At 35.8% G+C, this 25,047-nt stretch overlaps 3 protein-coding genes, 2 long non-coding RNA genes and 1 other non-coding gene across 7 annotated transcripts; 1 reads left to right on the top strand and 5 right to left on the bottom strand.

Moving 5' to 3' along the window:
• Positions 1-767: 767 nt before the first annotated feature.
• LOC147558376 (U2 spliceosomal RNA) lies at positions 768-965 on the top strand. Its single transcript, XR_015235547.1, has one exon. It is a non-coding gene; the product is annotated as a U2 spliceosomal RNA (small nuclear RNA).
• Positions 966-7,845: 6,880 nt separating this feature from the next.
• On the bottom strand, positions 7,846-8,798 carry LOC147558375 (uncharacterized). Its single transcript, XM_086659014.1, has 2 exons — positions 8,719-8,798; positions 7,846-8,616 (listed from the first exon to the last, which is right to left on the bottom strand). The coding sequence occupies exons 1-2, from the start codon at positions 8,773-8,775 to the stop codon at positions 7,846-7,848; spliced, it is 828 nt and encodes a 275-aa protein (XP_086515140.1). The 5' UTR covers positions 8,776-8,798.
• Positions 8,799-8,909: 111 nt separating this feature from the next.
• On the bottom strand, positions 8,910-11,778 carry LOC147558374 (uncharacterized). The gene is made up of 4 exons (XM_086659013.1): positions 11,737-11,778; positions 9,449-11,570; positions 9,057-9,302; positions 8,910-8,980 (listed from the first exon to the last, which is right to left on the bottom strand). Exons 1-4 carry the CDS (start codon positions 11,776-11,778, stop codon positions 8,910-8,912), a joined length of 2,481 nt encoding a protein of 826 aa, XP_086515139.1.
• A 229-nt stretch (positions 11,779-12,007) lies between these two features.
• On the bottom strand, positions 12,008-13,071 carry LOC147558373 (uncharacterized). The gene is made up of 3 exons (XR_015234366.1): positions 12,939-13,071; positions 12,791-12,860; positions 12,008-12,105 (listed from the first exon to the last, which is right to left on the bottom strand). It is a non-coding gene; the product is annotated as an uncharacterized LOC147558373 (long non-coding RNA).
• A 593-nt stretch (positions 13,072-13,664) lies between these two features.
• LOC147558372 (uncharacterized) lies at positions 13,665-19,950 on the bottom strand. 2 transcript variants are annotated; one of them, XR_015234364.1, is made up of 11 exons: positions 19,781-19,950; positions 19,568-19,642; positions 18,568-18,794; positions 18,255-18,305; positions 18,147-18,221; positions 17,742-17,800; positions 15,295-15,351; positions 14,795-14,857; positions 14,522-14,591; positions 13,887-13,967; positions 13,665-13,767 (listed from the first exon to the last, which is right to left on the bottom strand). It is a non-coding gene; the product is annotated as an uncharacterized LOC147558372 (long non-coding RNA). The 2 variants fall into 2 exon arrangements; XR_015234365.1 differs by lacking the exons at positions 14,795-14,857; positions 17,742-17,800; positions 18,147-18,221; ... (2 more) ...; positions 19,568-19,642; positions 19,781-19,950 and adding an exon at positions 17,414-17,495.
• Positions 19,951-20,884: 934 nt separating this feature from the next.
• On the bottom strand, positions 20,885-22,227 carry LOC147558371 (uncharacterized). Its single transcript, XM_086657489.1, has 3 exons — positions 21,728-22,227; positions 21,412-21,585; positions 20,885-21,221 (listed from the first exon to the last, which is right to left on the bottom strand). Exons 1-3 carry the CDS (start codon positions 22,175-22,177, stop codon positions 21,012-21,014), a joined length of 834 nt encoding a protein of 277 aa, XP_086513615.1. The 5' UTR covers positions 22,178-22,227; the 3' UTR covers positions 20,885-21,011.
• Between the last annotated feature and the right edge of the window lie 2,820 nt (positions 22,228-25,047).

Here is a 25,047-nt window from a genome sequence, read left to right as displayed (position 1 = left end):
GGGATCTTTCGCACTCAAAGCTAGAATCATTCCACTAGATCAAATGCCCTAGTGATATGTTAACCATAGATTGTCAAAAATCATCACAATTCAAGGTCAACCAAGTTAACTTGATTAAGTAAAGACACTAGGGTTATATAGTTTTCAGGTTGATATATGTCACACATACAACTTCCCAAACAAATTAATGCCAGTGAATTGGATTAGAATCAATAGAAACTACCTTGAATTCAAAGGAACAAGTTGAAATCAATTAAAATAGCTTACTCTTCTACTAGTCTTTCATTGAGTAAATTGAAACTGTGAAACTTCATATACTTCACACAAAATGAAAAAAAAAAGCCAAACCCAGATTTTTATTCTCTCTAATACTATAAAATTAAACACCTGCAAATTATCATGGCAAGTTAAGTATGAGGTTTTAGGTTAATTTATGAGTTTCATTCACAATCAATCATGCAATTATAAACCTTATCACTAAAACTGCAAACTTCAGTATTAATTACCCTTTGTTTTCCCAGGAACTGATGAAGATTGTGAATGTCAATTTAGCTGATCATCAATCAGTCATGCCCTTGGATTTCTTCTTAAAAGAGTTCAGACTTTTATTTAAGGAGAAAGCAGGTGATTGGATTTTAGGGCAATACATCTGTAGTGTTGGCAGAAGGAAGAAGTGAGGAATGTTATTTAGTCCCACATCTGAGAGCGTCAAGAGAGAAGTAGTAAATGGACTAGAATAAAAGGAGAGGGTTGAGAAATTAATATTCATACCTTTCTCGGCCTTTTGGCTAAGATCAAGTGTAGTATCTGTTCTTATCAGTTTAATATCTGATATGTGGCCCATTGGGTCACACGATATTAAATTAATTTTTTTCATGGGTGAAGGCCGATCACAATAGCTTGCTATTGGGACCTTCATGCGTCGCCCTTGCGTTGCACTATTGCATGGGCCTGGCGCAACCCCACCAAATTTAATCTACAAAATTCATGTCCTTGTTTGTTATAGGAACACATTAAAAGAAAGATCCTTCCAACTTGTATAAAAAATGTGTAGTTGCAAACCCATGTAAATTGGGCTCGGTTTGGTGATAACCCATATAAATATGGGTTTTCTAAATTAGACTTCATACATATGGGCTTTCTAAATTAGATTTCGTACAAATGGGTTTTCTAAATTAGATTTCATACAAATGGGCTTTCTAAATTAGATTTCATACAAATGGGCTTTCTAAATTAGATTTCATACAAATGGGCTTTCTAAATTATATGCAGACTGAAGTGGTTCCATTGGTTTATGTTCGAAGTCGGATTAAATTTGAGGTTTGAATAGTCAATTGTTAGATTCGGACTTAATTCATTAGATAAGTTAGAAGAAGGAAAAGTGTTAGAGAGTTTAGAGTTTTCATTTATTTTTACGTTCCTACTAGGGCCATGTGGGCAGGAGACAACTTCTCGACGGAGCACCCAACATCATGACACTCAAGATGTTCCTTCGACTTAAGGAGATTCAAATGACACATCATGGACACTCAAGATGTTCCTTCGACTTAAGGAGATTCAAATGACGAAACGTACTGATTTCGGTTTGAATCTCTATAAACAATCGAGAGAAACTACTACCTTTGACTTGCTAAATGAGTATGTACTTAGGGACATGCTTCCCATCTTTTACATTAACATGAAATTTTTGTTCCCAAAACATGCAAGAGAATAAACACACAATGAGGATCTACAATATCTCCAATTTAGCCCCACATTGTCTCCCTTGTCAAGCACAGAAACAACAACACAACACATTTAATTTAGCCAGAGCAGTTTTTAGAGAAACTTCAATACCCAATTTTAGAAAGGGAGTCCATAAGAGCAACACATAATGGCAGCTGCCGACGAAGTTGGGTTTCTCATTAGTCATGATATCTTTTTAAATTTTTATTGGATGACAGTTTTATTGAAAATTGGATTATTTTTCAAATGACCTCCTATTTTATGACCAGCTTCCCGCGTAGCTCCTTACTTTATCGCAAATATCAAAATACCCAGATGGTTCCTTTTTGTCGTTATCGCCACATAACCGATAAAGTCAGATTTTTTTTATCTCAAAACTAACGTTCTTTTAATTCTCTCCCTCAAAACTCTCACATCATCTATATCTCTTTGAATAAGTTCATCTTCCCCAATTTTTTCTCTCTCTGAATTTTTTATCTCTTTGCCTCATTTATTTTTCCCTCTAACAACATCTGCCATCCCTCTGGTGTAGATTTGATTTAGGGCCTTTGCCTCATTTTATCTTCTGAAGAAAATTCGCTCACTGTTCCAGATCTCTCTCTCTCACTGTTCAAGAAAATTCTATCACTGTTCCAGATCTCTCTCTCACTGTTCTTCATCTTCTTAGATTTTTGTTTAAGGTTTCTCTCCCTCTCGATTTTTGTCTAGGGTTACAGAGAGAGATTTTAGAAAGAGAGAGATCTCTGTTCGTGATTTGATTTGTGATTGACGCCTAAAATCTTGGACCTTTGTTCTTCATTAAATCCGGAAATTTCTTCATTCAGATTAGTTTCCTTTTGAATCTGGTTAGGTTTTTCTAAGGATTTTTTAGGGAGAGGACCAAAAATTGGGTGCTTATGTGGGTAAGATCCAGGCTTATCCGGATATAAGGTTCAGGTCCAAATATTAATGGTTTTGTTGGGCCCGAGAAAAGGTACAACAGGGAATTGTGCCTAACTAGTTTAATACCCCTAATACCCTTTTTATCTTTATCTTCTTTACATCTCTCTTTCTCCAAGAAATTTATACAGCTCTAATTTTCTCTAAAACATCTCTCTCTCTCTAAAAATCTCTTTCTCTCTCGAAATTTATACATCTCTCTAAAACATTTCTACACACTTTTTTTTTTCTCTCCTATCTCGATAGAAACCCTAAATCCAGCAGAGATCTGGAAGCAATAAATCTGGATTTAGGGTTTAAAATACAAAATGTTGGCTCTCTTTTCTACATGGACATGGTTTAAAATACCTAAGGTTATTGTTTTGGATTAGTTTGATTTCTTGAACAGGTTTGGTGAAAGTTTAATGGTGAAGAGATATTGAAAATTACTAATCATGATTTTTTTTTGGAAAAATCAGATTCAGTGAAAATTTAATAGGGAAGAAATCTTTTTCTTTAACAGAGATTCATGGTGAAGAAATCAGATCTGGAGTAATCCTTAATTTAATCTGCTTATACTATTTTTTGTTTTTTACTTCACATATTTGTCCTGTGATTTTTCTAGATTCAAATAATCATGTATTTTTAAATTAGATCAAAGATCTGTTAGTTTGGTCTACATGGGAAATTATATGTGGATTTGACGAGATCTAAAGCAACAAATCTGGATCTAAAGTAGTGTACATTCCTCAGTTCCCGCTACATATGAGGTTATCCTTAATTTGATTTGCTTTTACTATTTTATTTTTTCACTAGAAATTTCCGGTGCACAAGAAAATTTCCGGTACACAAGAAAATTTCCGGTACCTAACATCTTAAAGTTTCCTTCGAATATTTTTCTAGTGTCTAGTACATAACCAAATGTCCCGTACATTCAAACATGTCCAGTACATTCACAAATGTCCTGTACATTTAAAAATTCCTGGTTCATGTTAAGAAGACAGAGTACATAAAAAGTTATACTATGCCCAGTACATAAAATAATTTTCGGGGTACACAAGAAAATTTCTAGTACAAAAAGTGTCTAATACATAACTAAATGAGTGGTACATAAAACAATTCCTGGAGCACAAAAATATTCTCAGAACAAAAGTTTCTCGTACATAACCAAATGCCTAGTACAGAAAAAAATTCCTGCTACACAAGAAAAATCCCAATACAAAGTGTCTAGTACATAACCAGATGGTCAGTACATAAAATAATTCTCACTAAACAAGTTAATTCCCGGTACAAAAGACAATTCCTAGTAAAAAAGTGTCCAGTAAATTAAAAAAATGTACAGTACAATGAAAGATGTGCCATAAATTTTCTTTGAAAGTAATTTACGTTTTGGAAAGAATGTCCTATAAACTCTCCATCATATAAGGAGAAAATGTTTGAGAGAAGGAAAGAAGTTAAGATTGGAGAGAGAAAATATATTTAAAAAAAATATAGAGATAAAATTAAATCGATGGAAAACTACCAAAAATATATGAAAACAAACTAATGAAAAACTACCAAGAATGAGAAAAATTTCTCTTTGTACAGTTTGTTATCAAAACGTAATTGTTACTAAACCAGTAAAAAAATTTAGAAGTAATAACTATTACATATTTCCAAAAAAGAAAAGAACTTTAAGATTTTATGAAAAACTATACTTAAAACAAAAGAAAAAAAATCACAAAGATACTATAAAGTATTTGAAGAGGAGGAGAAAATATTTGTAGAAAGAGAAAAAAATTAGTTTAGATTTGAGAGAGAGAGAGAGAGAGAGAGAGAGAGAGATGGAGAGGACGGCATTAATGTAGAGAGAGAAAGTGGAGAACATAGTGTAGAGAGGGAAACTTGAAACACGGGATTTATTAATGGCATCTCTGTAATTTCGGGTGGCAATCTATGTAAATAGGAATAAAAATTTGGTTATTGTTGTAATTTCCCCCAATGATGTGACTAGTGGACCTGCCCCTCATTCTTTATGGGCAGTGGGCCTGCTTCTTGTTTTGGAGAAAGAAACAGACCTTTTGCCCAACCCCTCTTTTTCTAATCTAATCGATTACTTTCCTTTTGAATCAGATTTTACAGAAAGAGAAATTTTAGAGAGAGAGAGAGATTTCAAAGATAGAGGGTTTCAAAAGAGAGAGAGAGAGATTTTACAAAGAGATATTTTAGGGAGAGTTTACTGCACATTTAAAAAGAGAGTATTTTTGAGAAATCAGAAGAAAAGTTAACAGTCAAATGGACGGTAACTGTCAAAGGGGGTCATCTAGATATTTTCGATAAAGTAGAGGGCTACGCAGGAAGTTAATCATAAAGTAGGGACCCATTAAAATATTGCAAATTTTTGTTCAAGAAAATAAACACAATCAAAGGAGACGACTAATTTTGTACAAGGGAGACCATTTTAGACCAGGCTTTTGTCCGTTGGGCAGTTGTTGTGAACTTTAATCAAGAAAAAAAGGTTCGTGGCCGGCATGGCGTAGCCCAATTCTAGACCGGCCTAGACTTAGGTTTGGCCTAGTGTCACGACCATATTCTTGAGCATGTTATATCGTGACGAGTGCTACGATGGCACGCATGAGCGTATAGGCCGGAGGGCAAAAGACGAGGTCGAAGAAGGGCAAGAGTGCCACCAAGCTTCCTTAAGGCCATGCATGGGGACATCCGTGGCATTCAAGACTTTGGCAGGGGTATAAAGGGTCATTTGGACGAGAGTATGTCTGGTTAAAAGGATTGATGTTTCCTTGTGGAAATAGGTAAAATAAGAAGTTTGCACCTTAGGAGGGGGTGGTCTCCCTTCCTCACATGCATCCTACAAATGCCAAGACCTCATGGATGGGAGCTCGCCCATCTTAGCATGTATGCACGAAAGTGAGCATCCTCATGGCGCAACCCATGAGGCAGGCCTAGCGTATGCGAGAGAAGCATATTGTACGGGTTCCCTTATCATAGGAAATGACTTGGGACAGTACCTGGAGATAGGATACTGCGGATTCCTTTGGAATGGTTGTTACATGTTCTCATGCCATGCCGAGGCGTGCAACGTGCTAGCTTATTCCATAAGGAGGATTGAGCTATTAATGGGGCCAAACCTTGATGTGCTATGTTGGGCATAAAGTAGCTTATTTAGAGATGGATGCTCCTATGCCCAATGCCCGGATGGTAGCTGAGATGATAGGTGCCGGATGCTTGAGACTAGATGGCAAGATCCGCATATGCGGCTTGGTGTGCTCCGCACATATGTTGGTATCCTTTATAGTGGGCGAGAGTCTATGACTCAAGGAAGCGTTATACGGGACGGCACGAGCTATGCTCGTATGTTGGGACACGATGGTGTCATGCCACGATAATGGTTGGGAACCAAGATGACTTCATAGTCGAGATGCTCCGAATATGTTCGGGAAGGCTGGTTATGTACTAGGAGGGAGTGCATAACGCCGCACAACACGTTAGGATTTGATATTCCGCACTATCGACCCGTGTGTTTTGAGCATATTATGTCGGGTCGACCTAACGAGATAAAAAGGTCGTGACACTAGGCCATCATATTTGTTCCATAGCTGACCCATATGGGAATGTGAGTCAGGCCAGTCCAGCCTGTGGCCCTACTTTGGATGGGTTGGGCTCTCTACTTCGACCTGTTTTACACTTAAGGTAGAAGCTAGAAAGGCATCTGTTATGCATTTCCCATTTTTGAAGTGTTCCCCTATGCGCCTCAGAAGTTGATTCAATGGTGTGCCACGCATTGCTGTCCTGACAAAATAAATCTTGTTTCTATGGTGCATATGTATTAACATCATACACTTACAAAATAAAGGTCGGTGTTACGGAGATAAAGAAATTTTCCGGAGTGTGAGTTTTTCGGTGGAAACAAAAAAAAAATAGAATTTTTTTTTACCCCAAACAACCAACTTTTTCAGTTTCTTCTTCCTTTCACCTACCACCACCATCTCGGACAACTTCCACCATCTCCGGCGAAGTCCACCATTTCCGGCGAAGTCCACCATTTCCGGTGACAATTTTTTTTTTGTTCTCATCTCCATCTTCGGCGAAGGGCTCCCCTTCGCCGGAGCTCTGGTTTCCAGACGAGTCTGGTTTGAACAAATCAGACAACCAAACGAGTTCCGACGAAGGGGCTCCTCTGCTTCGCCGGAGCCATTGAGAAGAAAAAGAGAACAAGAAAAGAGAAAGAGAAGAAAGAGAGAAGAGAGAGAAGAAAGAGAGAAGAGAGGGAGAAGAGAGAGAAAGAGAAAGAAAAAGAGAAAGAGAAAGAGAAGAAAAAGAAACAGAAGAGATAAGAGAGAGAAGATGATGAAGTCGTCGGCAACATCCGGCCGACGATTTTTTTCCAGCGACATTAAAGGTGTGTTTGGTTTAATTTTTTTATTTTCCACCGTCTTCCCCGGAAACTTTTATGCTTTCCCCAAAACAGTGACCAAAATAAATATTATTTCATTCCGTATCTAAGAATGGTGAAATATAAAATTAGGACCTTCCAATCTCACTCTTCAATTTTAGTCAGTATAACTAGGTTCCCACTGCGCCCTACGGGCGCGGTAGTTCCCTCTTGGCTAATGCCGTTGTGGTTCATTCCGTCCCGATTTTACGAGTAAAGTGTTTTCGAGCATTCCCCGAGTCTGCTTATACTGTGGGATCTATGATCACGTCGTTGACATCACGTTGGGTCGAGCTTACCCAAGAAGTGTATGTACAATGATGCCTATTTTCACACCTTTTGGTGTCATGTGTTTACGTGTCATCCGAAATCAGTACGTGATTTCATTCGAAATCAGTACATGATTTCGGATGACAGGTATTCGCGTGACCCCACATTGTGTGAAAATGGACATCATTGTACCTACACTTCTTGGGTAAGCTCGACCCAACGTGATCATAGATCCCACAGTATAAGCAGACTCGGCGAATGCTCGAAAATACTTTACTCGTAAAACCGGGACGTAATGAACCACAACGGCGTTAGCCAAGAGGGATCTACCGAGCCCGTAGGGCGCGGTGGGAACCTAGTTATCATGTATTTCATGGTAAAAAAATTAAAATGAAATTGAAAGGGAAAACTAAAAATTGATCTATTAACCATAAAGATAATGATTTATTAATTCCGACTGAATGGAAAAAAAACTTAAATAATGTCTTAATGCTGAATCATCACAGTAATACTTCTGGATATACGACATTTGTCGTAGTGAATGCCTTTACATCTTCCCGCAACAATATACTCAATTTAGTAGCAGATGTGCACCTCGATAAAGCAACATACAATTGTCCATGGCTAAATACTGGAGTGCGAAGATCAACCCTCACAAATTTTACTGATTGACCTTGAGATTTGTTTATTGTCATTGCATACGCTAGCTTCACAGGAAATTGACGCCTTGTGAACTGGACGGCCGAATCGGAAGACGTAGGTGATAGAGAAATCCTTGGAATAAATACCAAGTTTCCGGCTTTATCTCCATTCAAAATTCTACATTCAAGTACCCGAGACGCACATCTGATAACCATCAATCTCGTGCCATTACACATCCCGTCTTTTGGAGAAAGATTTCGTAACAACATAACAGGACAACCAACTTTCAATTCTAATTTGGACGGTGGAAATCCAGGTGGATTAAGAGAATTTAATAATTCAGAGGGATAGCGAGCAGCGTTAGTGTAATCGTTTGCTTCAGCTTCATCCATTTTGTCGGCAGCAAAATAAGTAACTGTTTCTCCAGGAAATATATTTAATGCCAAAATATTGATTTCACTAACATCGTCATTAGGTGCGGAGAGAATGGTTATTTCCGTCAAATATTCAGAAGAACTTGTTCCCACCACATGTAATCCTGGATAAGTCGAAGAAATCAAAGAATGCAAATTATTGCATCTGTTGATAGAAGACGGCAAGTTAACTCTTTCGGCTGTACTTGATCCAACCTTCGAAAAATATAAAAGATGATGAGTAAAAGGATATATAGTTGAAAAAGAAAATGAAATTAAATATAATGCATTATGTTACCGAAAGAAAATAAAAATCACCTCGAGTAAAAAATTTGAAAAATGGAGGTTTGCAGGTTCTTCGAGACATAACCGCATGTTTTGGTCAAGAGTGAGGACATTAATAAAGTCCCAAATAGATGACCGCCTAAGCGACGCACCTACGATTTGCTCCCTAACTCCTTTTGGTACCACAGGTAAAATTTGTCGAAAATCTCCCCCCATGATGACTGTTATACCACCGAACGGTCTGGTGTCATCACGAACATCTTGTAAGGTACGGTTGACTGCCTTAACGCAATATCTGTGTTGCATAGGAACTTCATCCCAAATAATTAGACGTGTTTGTCTAAATAGATCTGCGTGTGGAGTCTGCTTACCAATGTTGCATATTGAATCCTCATGAACATCCAAAGGGATACGAAAAGTGGAATTGGCAGTTCTACCTCCAACTAATAGTAAAGAAGCAATACCAGAAGAAGCTACTGTGATAACAATAAAACCCTTTACACGACAGCTAGCAGCAATCGTGTTGTACAAAAAGGTTTTACCTGTTCCTGCTCCACCATTCAAAAAAAATATCACACCTCTTTCTTCATTAACGGATTCAGTTACCGAGTGAAAAGCTGTTTTTTGTGCGTAATTTAGACGTTCAACATTAGAGTCAACATCTGAAATCTCAATAGCAATTTGAAGTTGTCTGTGCTCCCAAATAAACCTATTACCAACAATTTCGGTAGATCTGTAGGATCGAACACTACATTATGCATACCCAGTAGATGTACTGCCAATCTCACAACAGAAGGATTTTCCTCATGCAACGAATGACCGAAGAGTCTCCAAGCAGCTTCAGGCGGAGCAATGTACCTTGAATCAAGATACTGTTTAATCTCATCTGCCCCCCCAATAACCATAGTCGTGCGATCTCCCCCCTTATAAATATATTTGTTAATATATTTCACACATCTGACGCTTGCACACACTTCAACATTGATGTGACAATCAAACATTCTAGAGAGGTACGGATTATATGGAACCACATTTAGGTTGTTAACTTTACGACCACGTATAGTAAAAACACGTCCATCATTACGACGACGATAGAGTGGATAACCATCTTCACCCAGAACTGTAGAATCTACAAATTTTCTAGGACATCCTTTCGTACACTTACCCTTGTTCATACACGGTACATTTGGTTTTTCTTCTCCGCAAGGACCGTGGATCATACAATTTTTAACAGTATTAAATAATAAGGGATCTTCCTCTTCATCCAGAAATTCTGCACAAACAACTTTGTCGACCTGGTCTGCATCCCGAATCTTGTCTTTTTTTCCAAGGAATATAAGGGCATGCATATGTGGTAAACCACGTTTCTGAAATTCAATCGTGTAGACATGAGCAACAACTTCACCAAAAACATTATTTTCTTTTATCACTTTCATCAGATGTTTTCGTTTTAGCTCAAATACACGTGCAACCAAGTCTGGACGATCCAGTGCCGTTTGATGTGGTAGTAAAGCACTGGTTATTTCTGGCCATTTCGGATTTGCAGTCATGGTGAGGAAAATATCTGGGTGATGGTTGAATCGAGTAATAGCCATAGAATCTTGATAAATTTCAAACATATTTCTTGCTCCACCTGTAAATGAAGATGGTAGAATGAGTTTTTTACCAATTTGATCAGGAGGCAACCCATCTCCAGCTATATCAGTAAGACCACAGTAAAGCTCAGAACGGAGCACATCCTGCCTACAGCTGATAAACATCAATCGACTTTGTTCTGTTGAAGCCCAAGCATCTACTAAGAACTCTTGAAATAATTTTCCTCCTCTTAGAATAGTAGAATATTCTGAAGGCCTCTGAAAGAGTCTATAACTGAAATACTCCATTTGAGTTATCCGTACCTTACCTTGTTGATCATTTTGAACATCCCACTGCTTAAGATTAGGTTCCCATCCAAGCTCACCATATGGAAAAAACAATACATAATGGAGCGGTAAATAAGCTGGATGACATTCAGATATCCGCATTAGTTCTGTATTACCCCTTAAATGTAAAACAATATCTCTCACCGTAGGCTTTTCAGTACCATCTCCAGGCAATATAACAACTATTTCGTCCGCAGTTGGTAGATTATAACGTCTTCTATCAGTCGCCGAATTATAATGTAGATAGGCAGGTATATTTTGGTCGGACGTTTTGTTCACCTGATTAAGAATAGAATAAGCCTGACGATATTTGGGATAAAATACATTAAACTCTAACAAAGTATCTTGAATAATCTTCAGGACATCCACATTAAGGTCTTCATTTCTTGCGGAACGAATGTTTAAAGCAGCAGATGCATCATCATAAATATATAGTTGAGCATATGAACCTTCTGTGCCACGATCTGGCAAGAGAGACCCTGTTCTGTGACGCAATTCTCCATGTATCGTAAAAGAATTTGGACCACCTGACGTTAAAATTCTCCGCTGCAATGAGCATCCAAGACTTGTAAATGCGTTCGCCGCATTGTAACGTCGTATATTTGAATGGAATGAAGATGAAAGATGATTATTTCCTTCATATAATTCTTTTAGAGCTCGAGGTCGTTCCAGCAGTCGAGGAAGACGTATTTTACCTTGCAAGCAACACGTTCCAAATTTTGGTCTAACAATAGACGACCTCACTAATTTTTCGTCAATCCAATGTAAAGCCTCGCAGTTCGGACAAACTATATCCATAGGTCCGAGGAAATGACGTTCAATTGAGAGTTGAGAGTTGTTTTGGGTCAAATTTGGCAATGAGTGATCACTATTTTGACTTTGATGATTCAGTTGAGGTACGATCGATGATACTTCATTAATTTCGTTCTCAGGTTGCTCGTTTTGAAGATTATGCATAGTCAGCTATAGAATAAAATATATAAAAAAATAATCAAATTTTAATAATACTTGGAACCTTAAATTTAAAAAGTAAAATGATAAGTAGTCCACTAAAATGAAATTGTAATTTACAATATAAATTTTTATAAATTTTCAAAATTTCAAGTAAAACGACAGTACGCCCACTGACCTCTTCAGGAATAGCATTATGAACGTGAGATTCACATACCATCTATTAAGAAATTTAGCTAAAGTTAAAAATTATAATCAAATATTTTTGTCATCAGTAGAAATATAATTCAATATACCAAATTCTAAATTCAAAATGAAATGACGGCACGCACACTAACCTCTTCAGGAATAGCATTATGAATGTGAGGTTCACATACAATCTATTAAGAAATTAGCAAAAGTTGATAGTTACAATCAAAAATTCATATTATCAACAAATATATAATTAGATATTATAAATGTAAATTAAAATATGCAGTCTCAATTTTAATTAAACACCTCTTCAGATCTTTCTCTTCTTTCACCAATTGTCAACGATGAACGGTATCTTCATTGTAAGTAGGGGTGTCAACGGGTTGGTTCCGGTTCGGGTATCTCACTACCCAGAACCGGAACCTATTAAAAGTTACAGTTCCGGTTCTTAGCGGTTCCGGGTCCGGTTCCATAATTTAAGGATCCAGAACCGGAACCTATAAAAAATGCGGGTACCCATCGGGTATCGGATACTTATCGGTTCTTTTTAGGACTTCTTATTTAATCGTTTTTAACACTAATTACTAAGGTCATACTTCATCCAAAAACTCAAATATTTTTTGTAAAACTATTAAATAAAAGATACATGAATGAGTTAATAAATTTTTTGACAAATCTGATTATTTTATAATTTAAGTTGCTATAAAATTTGTTATTAAATACAGTGTGATTGTCGATTAAGAATGTTATGTTAAGTGAAAAAATCAATATGACATGACTATAACATAATTAACATAAAATAAGTGATTAAGTCCTTAAACTTTGTGAAAGAATCGACTAATTACGCATTAAATTCGGGTATCGAGTACCCATCGGGTATCCGTCGGATATACCCAATAAGCACTGTGATCTTATCGGTTCTTATCGGGTAATACCCGTCGGGTATTAAATTCTTATCGAGTATGAAAATGAGGATCCAGAACCGGCGTAAACAGTTCCGGTTTCGGTTCGGTTCCGGGTAAATGGGTACCCATTGCCACCCCCTAGTTGTAAGATCTCTCTTTCACGACGCGCCCGTTGGGATAATGTGCGTGGTGATAACGGAGTATCCTACCAAAAAGTTTAAATGTAAATTAACTCAAATACTACATATTATGACATTAAAATTGATAGATATTTAATGCTTACATCAAAATCTGCTGCTTTTCTTTTTCCCTTCTCTTCTCGTGTGAATCTTCTACTTTCCTGGGGAACTTGATTAGACGTTGTACAAACCGTCAAGTTTGGAAGCTGGTAAAAGTCAAAATTGAAGCGGGTCAACTAATAATTCATTGCAACCAATGCTGAACTATGGTTGATGTCATAAACCAATTTATTGAAGTAAGAACTTTTATGTGGAAAAAAGGGTTCTTCGGTCCTTAAAATCTGATTTTAGAGTTTTCTGTTTGTAAAATCTGATTTTAGTTCCATATTGTAAACATATGTTGTAAACATATTGTGTATGGAGGTTTCTCTGTCTCTTTTCCCTTGATCCCCCAAAAATTTGTGGTAGAGAAATTTCTGGCTAGAGGTATACAAATCTCTCTCTCAAAATTTAAATCTTTAGATTTCACTCCACTCTCCATGTTTAAGCAGTTCAGACATGTTTGTATAGGTCTTTCAGGATGGCCTAACACGTCATTAGTTGACCCGCTTCAATTTTGACTTTTACCAGCTTCCAAACTTGACGGTTTGTACAACGTCTAATCAAGTTCCCCAGGAAAGTAGAAGATTCACACGAGAAGAGAAGGGAAAAAGAAAAGCAGCAGATTTTGATGTAAGCATTAAATATCTATCAATTTTAATGTCATAATATGTAAATTAACTCAAATACTACATATTATGACATTAAAATTGATAGATATTTAATGCTTACATCAAAATCTGCTGCTTTTCTTTTTCCCTTCTCTTCTCGTGTGAATCTTCTACTTTCCTGGGGAACTTGATTAGACGTTGTACAAACCGTCAAGTTTGGAAGCTGGTAAAAGTCAAAATTGAAGCGGGTCAACTAATAATTCAGAAAATGAAAATGTGTGTCAGAGAGGAGGGGTAGTGTGTGTGCACGTTTGAGAGAGACAAGGAGATGTTAATACTTACGTCCGGATATGTCTCAATTCCTTCTGTCGGTGGAGTTCGTTGTTCACGATTAGAATCCATGCACTTTAGATTTTATTTCACCTACAAATGTAGTAAACACAATATAGTATAAATTTTTTTTAGTGATATGTTCTTGTGTTAGACGTAAATTAACAAAAGCATTATTCTGACTCTCTATATAGCTTTAGGATTGTCTAATTTCAAAATAATCTAATCTAACAGATTATAATAGAAAGTCAGGAGAGGTTTGTAAGATATAAATAGACCAAGGAACTTCAAAAGGCCATGAAATAACCTCACTGCAATTCAAAAAACCATCTATTATAAAAATCAAATTAAAGAAGATCAACCAAGAATGATCATGAAATCAAAGGAGATATAAAATAAGCACTCTAACTGTCTAAATTGAATTCTAATGACGTTTTAGACCATTATAAGAGACCTAAAGTCCAACTAATCAACCTCTGCCATGGCATGGTCAGATTTCATGAAGATAACTACATGTGTGTCAGTGTGTTTGTCTTTCTGTGTGTGTGTGTGTGTGAGAGAGAGAGAGAGTATAAGCAAATTGAAGTTATTAAACAACTTGAATGTCCTGATTTAGAAGTATAAAAGTTGTGAAATTTACAACTTACCGAAGGTTTCGACGACTTTGGGCAGCATAGAGATTCAGTGAAGCATTTCTTCAAAGTTACAAACACTTTCCTGCAATTCAAAAAACTTATAAGAAAATAATCTACAAATGTATGAGAAGAATATACAAATCTATCAGAAGAATATATGCGTATTGAACTCTAATGACGTGTTAGGCCATCCTGAAAGACCTATACAAACATGTCTGAACTGCTTAAACATGGAGAGTGGAGTGAAATCTAAAGATTTAAATTTTGAGAGAGAGATTTGTATACCTCTAGCCAGAAATTTCTCTACCACAAATTTTTGGGGGATCAAGGGAAAAGAGACAGAGAAACCTGCATACACAATATGTTTACAACATACACAATATGTTTACAACATATGTTTACAATATGGAACTAAAATCAGATTTTACAAACAGAAAACTCTAAAATTAGATTTTAAGGACCGAAGAACCCTTTTTTCCACATAAAAGTTCTTACTTCAATAAATTGGTTTACGACATTAACCATAGTTCAGCATTGGTTGCAATGAATTGGTTTATGACATCAACCAATTCGATCAAGCATTAGCCAAAGAAATTAACATGTGACAATAACCATATCCTGCATTTTTACGTGCCATTCCACTAAATTTCGCCTACCGATTTCACAGTTAAGTTCAACAGGTGTACCACTATAGATAGTTCACCCAAAACCACAACTTAGTGGTCTATGTTAATGAAACAAAGGTGTTATGAATTTACAACTTACGGAAGGTGTTATGAATTTACCACTTTGGACAGCATAGTGGTTGAGCGAAGCATATCTTCAAAGTTACAAAAACCTCCCTATAACCTCGCATAGGAATAGTAAAATAAAAGCACTCTATCGTCGTCGTAATGATGGACGTGTTTTTACTGTACGTGGTCATAAAGTTAACAACCTAAATGTGGTTCCATATAATCCGTACCTCTCTAGAATGTTTGATTGTCACATCAATGTTGAAGTGTGTGCAAGCGTCAGATGTGTGAAATATATTAACAAATATATTTATAAGGGGGGAGATCGCACGACTATGGTTATTGGGGGGGGGCAGATGAGATTAAACAGTATCTTGATTCAAGGTACATTGCTCCGCCTGAAGCTGCTTGGAGACTCTTCGGTCATTCGTTGCATGAGGAAAATCCTTCTGTTGTGAGATTGGCAGTACATCTACTGGGTATGCATAATGTAGTGTTCGATCCTACAGATCTACCTGAAGTTGTTCAACAAAGAGTAGAACTACGAAGGTCGACGTTGATGGGATATTTTTTGTGTTGTAGAGAATTTTCAGATGCAAGAGTCTATACTTATCAAGAGTTCCCACAACACTTCGTTTGGGACAAAAGTCATAAAATATGGAAACCTAGACAAAGAGGTTCTGCTATTGGCAGAATGTATTTTGTTAGTCCAAACGCAGGCGAGAGATTTTACTTGAGATTGCTACTCACAGTTGTACCAGGTCCGACATCGTTTGAATGTTTACGCACAGTAGACGATAATTTACATGATACCTTTAAATTGGCATGTGTTGCACGGGGTCTTTTGGAAGATGACGACGAGTGGATACAATGTTTAGAAGAGGCAAAGTTTATGAATTCTGGTTACCAGTTGAGGAGGCTTTTTTCTGTCATTCTCATTGAATGTTGTCCGGTAAACCCACACCTGTTATGGGAACGATTTGCACTTAATATATGTGATGATCTTGCACATAACCTTCATACCACGCGTGACATTCCTAATCCGACTGAGGAACAAATACTTGATTTTGGATTGTTTCTTCTCAATGAGCTACTTCTAGAGTCCGGAAAAAACCTTCAAAACGACTTTCCCTCCATGCCGAAACCGATTGGAATATGGACTGAAATTGTTGGTAATAGGTTTATTTGGGAGCACAGACAACTTCAAATTGCTATTGAGATTTCAGATGTTGACTCTAATGTTGAACGTCTAAATTACGCACAAAAAACAGCTTTTCACTCGGTAACTGAATCCGTTAATGAAGAAAGAGGTGTGATATTTTTTTTGAGTAGTAGAGCAGGAACAGGTAAAACCTTTTTGTACAACACGATTGCTGCTAGCTGTCGTGTAAAGGGTTTTATTGTTATCACAGTAGCTTCTTCTGGTATTGCTTCTTTACTATTAGTTGGAGGTAGAACTGCCAATTCCACTTTTCGTATCCCTTTGAATGTTTATGAGGATTCAATATGCAACATTAGTAAGCAGACTCCACACGCAGATCTATTTAGACAAACACGTCTAATTATTTGGGATGAAGTTCCTATGCAACACAGATATTGCGTTGAGGCAGTCAACCGTACCTTACAAGATGTTCGTGATGACACCAGACCGTTCGGTGGTATAACAGTCGTAATGGGGGGAGATTTTCGACAAATTTTACCTGTGATACCAAAAGGAGTTAGGGAGCAAATCGTAGGTGCGTCGCTTAGGCGGTCATCTATTTGGGACTTTATTAATGTCCTCACTCTTGACCAAAATATGCGGTTATGTCTCGAAGAACCTGCAAACCTCCATTTTTCAAATTTTTTACTCGAGGTGATTTCGGATGACAAGTAAACACATGACACCAAAAGGTGTGAAAATAGGCATCATTGTACATACACTTCTTGGGTAAGCTCGACCCAACGTGATGTCAACGACGTGATCATAGATCCCACAGTATAAGCAGACTCGGAGAATGCTCGAAAATACTTTACTCGTAAAACCGGGACGTAATGAACCACAACGGCGTTAGTCAAGAGGGAACTACCGCGCCCGTAGGGCGCGGTGGGAACCTAGTAAATATTAAATACCATGAAAGAACAAAATGAAGGTTAATGATAAATTCAGTAAAAGGGTAGCATTTGAAACATTAAAGGGCTTTAGATTTGAGCTTCTTTGAGAGTGCTTCAAGTTGATCTAAGTTCCTCTAAGATCATGAAACCAAGTATTAGAAGAACCGTAACAAATGAGAACAAATATAATTAGGGATTCAGACCTAGAATGATAAAATTAGTTGATTATGATGCAAAATCTAAGTGAAAAAAAAGAACCAAATGAAGGTGGATCGTCCAGACTGCAAAATCCGATCCCTAGTAAAAGAGAGTTATATTTCAAGTTTTTCACCAACTAACGTTTTCAGATTTTCTTTTCTAATCTGCGAAGTGCAAGTTAAATTAATGAACTTGAAAAAGCCAACCTATGCACAACCGAGGAAATTCCCGACAGCGATCCAAATGGTCCATCACGCTTTTCAGCCTATCATAAAGTTTAAGATATCATCAATTAAAAGAATGCACTACTTCTTTAGAGAGAACAATATCTTATTGAGATAGACAAAAGAATATATTTCAACATATAAATAACATAATTAGGTCGATGAAATTGGGATAAAGATTCACCAAAGTGGCAAATTTAAGGAAAGAGGTAAAATTAAAAGATACTTTCAGATTGAGGCTTTTCATATCACATCTGGCCATTTGAGTTGAAGTTCATTAATGAGAGAGTTGAAGTTCATTAATGAGAAAAGGTCCAAAACCTATCACATAATGGACATGTATGTACATTTAGTTCATCGGTTAATAGATAGTATCCAAAAGTATACCCGTTATGATGACCGATGTCCTCCTTTTGGTTGAAGTCTCATTACTCCATTGGGTAAGCTCATCTCGTCATAAACCTACAATGACCAACAGACAGATTAAATACGTACCAATAGGATATGGCGCAAAGGTACTTGATAGTAGGCAGCCAAAGGTCCGACCTTGAAGTAATGAACTTCAACTTGCATAAACAAAAATTGTGAAACTAATCCTATGAATACTGAAATTAATCCTATGAATACTGAAATTTCAGATTAAATACGTACCAATAGGATATGGCGCAAAGGTACTTGATAGTAGGCAGCCAAAGGTCCGACCTTGAAATAATCAAAAGACATTCAGTTAGCATTTTAAGAAGAAAAAACTCAAAAAAGAAGTGATTTTGAGAGAGAGAGAAAGTGGAAGGAAAAAGAGAAAACTCACAACAATTCAAAAGATGTTGAGAAATAATCAAAATATGAAGCTTTACCTAACAGACATTTCATCAAACACCTTTAGTGCATCATTGAAGCTTAATAATCCAAATTATTTGTCCAAAGTAAACAATGTAATTAGTTTCCTCATAAGTAAACAATTCAAAAAAGCTTAATAATCCAAATTATTTGTCCAAAGTAAAAAAGAAACCATCTAAATTTCAAGAGAAGAAAGAGCTCTTAGGCAAGATTTCTCTCATACATAATGAATACTACTATCCGATTTAGGAGATCAAAATAGTGATAAGAATCAAAGTTAATCTTATGAATACTATTAACTTTTGAACCTATGAATACAAATCATATGAATACCTACTATCAGATTCAGAAGTCAAATCGAAATTCGTAAACGATGCTTAAACCACGCCTCTAGAGCTGACGAACCAACACATAATAGGGTCAATTATTTAAAACAGGGTGGTGGTCTTATAAAACCACATAATGTTAAAGCAATGGTTACGATAAGATCTGGTTGTGTCGCCATATAATCAAGGCAGATACGGGTATTAAACCAGATACATTAAAGACATATGCACACTAAATAATTTAGAACTTGAAGCCAACCAAGAAAGATAATTTAGAACTTGAAGCTCTGTGAATTTTTATACTTTTTTATTTAAGCCACAAACTAAGAAATTCACTTAAGCATTTCTTCAAACACTTAGTGAGCATGAAGTACACACTAAAGAACTTCACCTACATGCAATTTAGAAGATCAAATCTTTTATAAAAAATAACCCACACAATTTAGAAGATCAAATATTTAATCAATAATAACCCACACAATTTAGAAGATCAAATATTTAATCAAAAATAACCCACACAAAAGGAAAAGTTTCTTGAAGGGATTAAAGCCCAAGCTAAACCTAAACTTATAAAATCTGAACTGACTTTAAGTTGAAGGATCAAAAGTGGACAGAAAACCCAAAGTTAAAATTCAGTTAACTTACCTCTAATCTGAAGTGTGATGAGTCCGAAGAAATTCCAGAAAAAGTTTCTTGAAGGGATTAAAGCCCAAGCTAAACCTAAACTTATAAAATTTTCTTGAAGGGATTAAATCCCAAGCTAAACCTAAACTTATAAAATCTGAACTGACTTTAAAGTTTCTTGAAGGAAATTAAGAAAAAGAACAATAGAGATTAAGAAAACAATGTACTACTGACCATCACTTTGGGTTTTGATTACAAACTAAGATTTATAACTTCGCCCAAAAGATTTATAGCTTGTAGGTTTTCTCTTGAGAAATCAAACTAAGATTTTGGATACAGAGATCTTCGGGAGAAGTTAGGGAGTTTCAAAACTAAATCTTCTGAATATTGTATGAACCGTGGGGAGAAGTTAGGGATCGTGGGTAGGTTGGAGAGATAATAGGGAGATGATTAAATTGACTATAATACCCTCTTTTTTTAGTCTATTTACCAAAGTGTGTTTTGTATGTGCCGTTGGATCTAATCAAAAGTAAATGTCTAAAATAAAATAGACGGTCAGACTTATCCCCTGGATAACCGACTGAGCTGTTTTAATATAATAGATTGTTTTTTATTCAAATTACATACATCTACGATTTTTATCATGTTGATTATAACTCTATGTTTGTTTTGAGTTCAAATCATGTATTAAGCTATATGCATGATACAAAAATACCATATTAACTAAAAATTGTCTCCAACTCATAAGTTAGAAGTACAACATGTAAATATGTAATCCACATAGAAATTTAATTTATACCACTTTTAGGTTAGCGTCCACTTCTTTAAATCTTGCTCACTTATAAGTTGATCCATCTCTCAAGTCTCAATATATATATAGAGGGAAAGAACAAGACTAGTCATTCACTATTATTTGGAAAAATAATCAAATAATCAACTCTATCTTTAATTCTAACTCTAGTAAAGTCTTGTCTATCTATTTAAACTAGAGGTGCTTCAATTGTCATTCATTCATAGTTATTAATCTTTAAGCTAGACTCATCTTCTTAGTCACGTCATGCCCAGGTTTCATTCTTGAGCAAAGGTAAAAATAAATGTGTTCGAAACTTATATTGACAAATAAAATGGCAGTGTTTGACGTAGAGAGACTTCTACAATTTAGTAATTACAAATATATGTAGATATTAAAATGTTATTTGTAGAGGAAGGGCAATAAAGAAAACAAAAAGAATCACGTGTCAAAGTTAACTTACAGTTCTATAAAAATGAGGTAATTTTTGAATCTATGAAAAACAGGGACCCGAAACAGAAACTGGTCACAAATTAGAGGCCGAAAAGGAATTAACCCTTTAGAATATTACATAAACTTCAATAATAATCATTGTAATTGCTATTTACTTCAATTACTTTCATTATTATCACTAAACATAAATTTAGAAAACTAAGTACAATTACAGAGAAGGAATTAATTAAACCCTTCGTCAACACTCACTAATTTGTTGGAAGAGAAAGCTTCATATAAATTGATCCAAACATCACTAATGGATTCTTCATCTACACCCATTTCCATATTCCATTGTGCTTGAGAACTACCAATCTCACACATTTCTTCGTTCCTTGCAAATCGACCTCTAATTCGTGCACGACTATCAGCTAATGTCTTCCGACATACATACTGAATCAAAGCAAAGCATTATATTATAGTTATGATATTTAACATTAAGTAACTAATAAAAAAAAATTAAAATACATATCCTTCAAAATTTAATTGCAAGGACTACTTTTTGGGTTATCATAAAAACTTTAGCCGAAAAGTGAAATTACAGTTAATTATTGTTTTTGTTGAAAATTAGGGTTTTTAGTACCTTAATTTTCTTAGTGAAGTTCCTTTGGTTCTTCTTACTTTTGTATCTCTCGATTCTTTGTTTTCGTTCTTCTGCAGTATAACGTCCAACTCTACTTATCTCTTCAGTTGTACAATTCTCATGTGACAACGGGCTCTCAGAGAGTCCACTTTGTCCAAACCTACTATTAATTATCTAACACCAAAAAAAGATAGAAACAAATTAATGTTGACAAATTTGTCTAATTTTTTACTTTATCATACAAAATTTGCCCTTTGGCATCACATTGTATAAGGGTATTTTAGTCATTTAGAGAGATTAAACCAGAATGGGTTACCTCTATGTCGCCGGAGCTATAAACCTTTCTCATGGAACCACTCTCTGATAAATCATCCAATAAGATTCCACGCTGACCACTAGATTCCTCGAGACACTCATAAAATGGATGATGACTACTCATACTTGTTTGGACTAAATGTTGACTAGGTTCTTGCTGATAATCATAAAGGTAATGACTCGGTAGAGAAATCGGTGACCCATAACTACTACTAGTACTGTAGTAACCAACTTCCGATTTTAAAGCGGGTAGGGTATGAACTGAGTCGAACTCGGTGGCAGTAGAGGTGGTGGTTGGGGCAAGTATTGGTGGAGGTAGAGTAGGAGAGATACTAGTTAGGTAAATTGGTGGTGTGGGTATTGGAGCTTCCGGTTCATAGGGAAGGAAATCAGTTTTGGTGGTGGTGGCGGAGGTGAGACGACTGAATAGATCGTCGTAGTAGCTATACATGGCGGGGCTTTTGTTGGAGGAGGGGATGATAAATAGTTGGTGGTAGTGGTGGTGTTAGAAGGAAGTGTTGGTCGTATTTGTAAGGAAAAAAAACTCTCCTACTCTCTTAACCTTCTTTTTGGAGTTGACATAATACAAGTGGACCAATGGTTAAGGATGACATGGACGATCTTACCGTCATTGGTACACGTTGACCCAATGAGAGAAATCAATGAGTTGTATGGGAGAAAAGACGGAGTTATGAAAGGAGTTAAATGTCATTGCTACACGTCAACTTGACATTATTTTTAGGTGAAAAGAGAGTTAAAATGCGTCTTCGAAACTGCCTTGTTAAAGTTCAGCAGGAATTCAAAACACGACTCTCCCTTTTGTCTGATTATTTGGAATTTGTTGATTGAAACGAGGGAGTAGAACTAGAAAGTTTGTATAAAAGAAAATGTTGTTTATAATTTTATAAAAAATTTAACCGTCACAGAAAAGCTTATCTTTTGGACATGGTTGCATTCTCCCTCTTTTTTTATTTTTTCTCTTTTTCAATCTCTATTAAGAAACATAATAGAGGAATCGAACTACAAAACTAAAAAAAATGAGAAAAGTGGCTTAATTGTCCGATAACGATGTTGTGAGTTAAGAAGTCAATATATATAGCCAAACTAGAATTACATAAGTTGTTTATCATTTATAGAATGTTGTTGCTATTTCACATTTTTTTTCTGCCTAAAATTGCATCACCTAACCCAAGACTTGGATCAATTTGGGGACCATCCAGTACAATTGCTTTCCCTACCCCTTGGGCTTTGGTGGTACTATTCAACCCTAAAATAATTTTGAATCTGCATTCACCTAAATTTCATGATGCATGATAGGAATTTTGCATGTATGTTTTAAAGGTTACTCTGGAGAGGCCCTTCCGTCGGAGGAACTTTCTTTTATTTGAACTCAATAGGAAATTCCCTTGGATGTCTAGAAATAAGTTCAACAATCCTTCCTTAGCTGGAGTAATTACCAAGTTGTTTTGTATCTCTTGAATTTCGATTTTGAGACACAGATACATATTACTTTTCTAAACTAAACAATCGGAACATTACCCAAGTCTATAAAGGAGAAGTTGAGCTAGTTGACATTTGAAACAAATCCCAAATGACAAAGTCCATGCAAGATAGCTGGGTGGAGCCACATGACTTTAATGAAAGAAGCATTAGACTTTTGGTGGAAGTCAAGTCTCACAAAATAGTGCAATGAAACAATTCAACTTGATTACCCTAGAGCCAATACAACTAGTAAGATTAAGTGTCACATTCATGCAAGAATAATCCTTCTTGGTCGGTGAAAGATAGTGAGTGAAAGAGGAGACACTAGAGAGAGAGAGGGAAAGAGAAAGAAGAGAGACAATTGATGTATCACATCGAAGCAATGAAAGGGATTTTGAATCATAAGTAATCAAAATTTACTACTAACACTAAAAGCCCCACCAAAAGTTAGTTGACTTGCCAATGAGTTTATGATGTTTAATTTTTTTTTTTTTTTTTGATGTTTAATTGATAATCAGTTTATCTGAAAAATGACTTCAATGGTGGTTTTCTTATCTGCAAATTTCCACCATGTGAAACTCTTATACTAGGTGTGGGACTCTGGGACTTGATGGGGTGATTTAAGGCTAACTCTCTAACTGTGTGTGTTTTTAGTATTGACTCAAAATTTGAACGTACTCGAACTCAAAATTTGAACGTACTCGAATCATATATCAGATTATTTGTTTTTGTCTTACAACATCTCCAATGCAACACTCAAATTCTAAACTGATGTGTCAAGATTTATTTTAGAGATCTCTAAGTGTCACATAAGCAAATCAATTGATTTTATACGAAAATATAGATTTTTAGAGTTTCTCTCAGTGTTGCATTGGAGAAGACTTTCTAATAGAGTTTCTCTAAATGACCAAATAGGAAAGAGACCATTTAGAGATCCATTTTTCACACTTGACACAAAGAATTTTTAGAGTTTTCTTGAGTCTTGCACTGGAGATGCTCTTAACTCGTTAGAATGCGTGATTTGGTTGATTTTATGTTCATTTTATTCAAATAATTCAAATTCAGACATGTCAAATTAGACAAAAAACAAACACAAACCTTAAGGTGTATATTAGTGTCTCAGCTATTTCTTTTTTGATATTATTCAAGTTCCCTTATGTTGATCGATGATCACTTTCTTAGCATTACTTCATCTAACTTAATTAAATAAATAAATAATTAATGTTGGAAATGAGAAAAAAAAAATGTAGCATTTTGACAAATCAAAATTTCCATGGAAGTAATAATTCATGCCCTATATCTAACCTAGTAAGCTAGGATGTTCTTTCAATCTTGCAAAAGGATTGATAAAAACTGGTTATGGACCAATACACTGTAAGCTTAGTGTGGTTTTATCATTAGGGTCAACATTCAAAATAGTCTCACCACTCACAAGGTGGATGAAAAGAAAATATGAAAATACATATCTTATACTACTAGTTTATATATAAAGTCTATTTAACATGACTTTTCTTTTTATGGGAAAATGGAGCATGGTAAGTGAAAATATTTATTCCTACATTTTTCACAAAGATCTCCCAAACTTTAGTTTTTTACATACTTGTAAATAACATATTATTAGACATCTCAAATAGGGAACTGGAGAAGCCCAAAAGTTCAATCTAATAAAAAACCATGTCGAAAGTGTGGAACTAGGGTGAATACGTCTACGTGCTACTTCATAAATGAAAGACAATATGACTGATATTGAGACGGGTATTACATCAGTTAGTGATTTCATTTCTTATATCTATCAGAACGACTCTATTTCCAAATCTACAATATTCTCTTTGATTTGGT

The sequence above is a fragment of the Eschscholzia californica genome, unplaced genomic scaffold (assembly GCF_041429995.1).
Source record: "Eschscholzia californica isolate CP2 unplaced genomic scaffold, dmEscCali1.0.p SCAF_2, whole genome shotgun sequence".
Classification (NCBI taxonomy): domain Eukaryota; kingdom Viridiplantae; phylum Streptophyta; class Magnoliopsida; order Ranunculales; family Papaveraceae; genus Eschscholzia; species Eschscholzia californica.
Note: the sequence above shows the minus strand (reverse complement) of the source record. Positions and strands in the feature narration are given on the sequence as shown.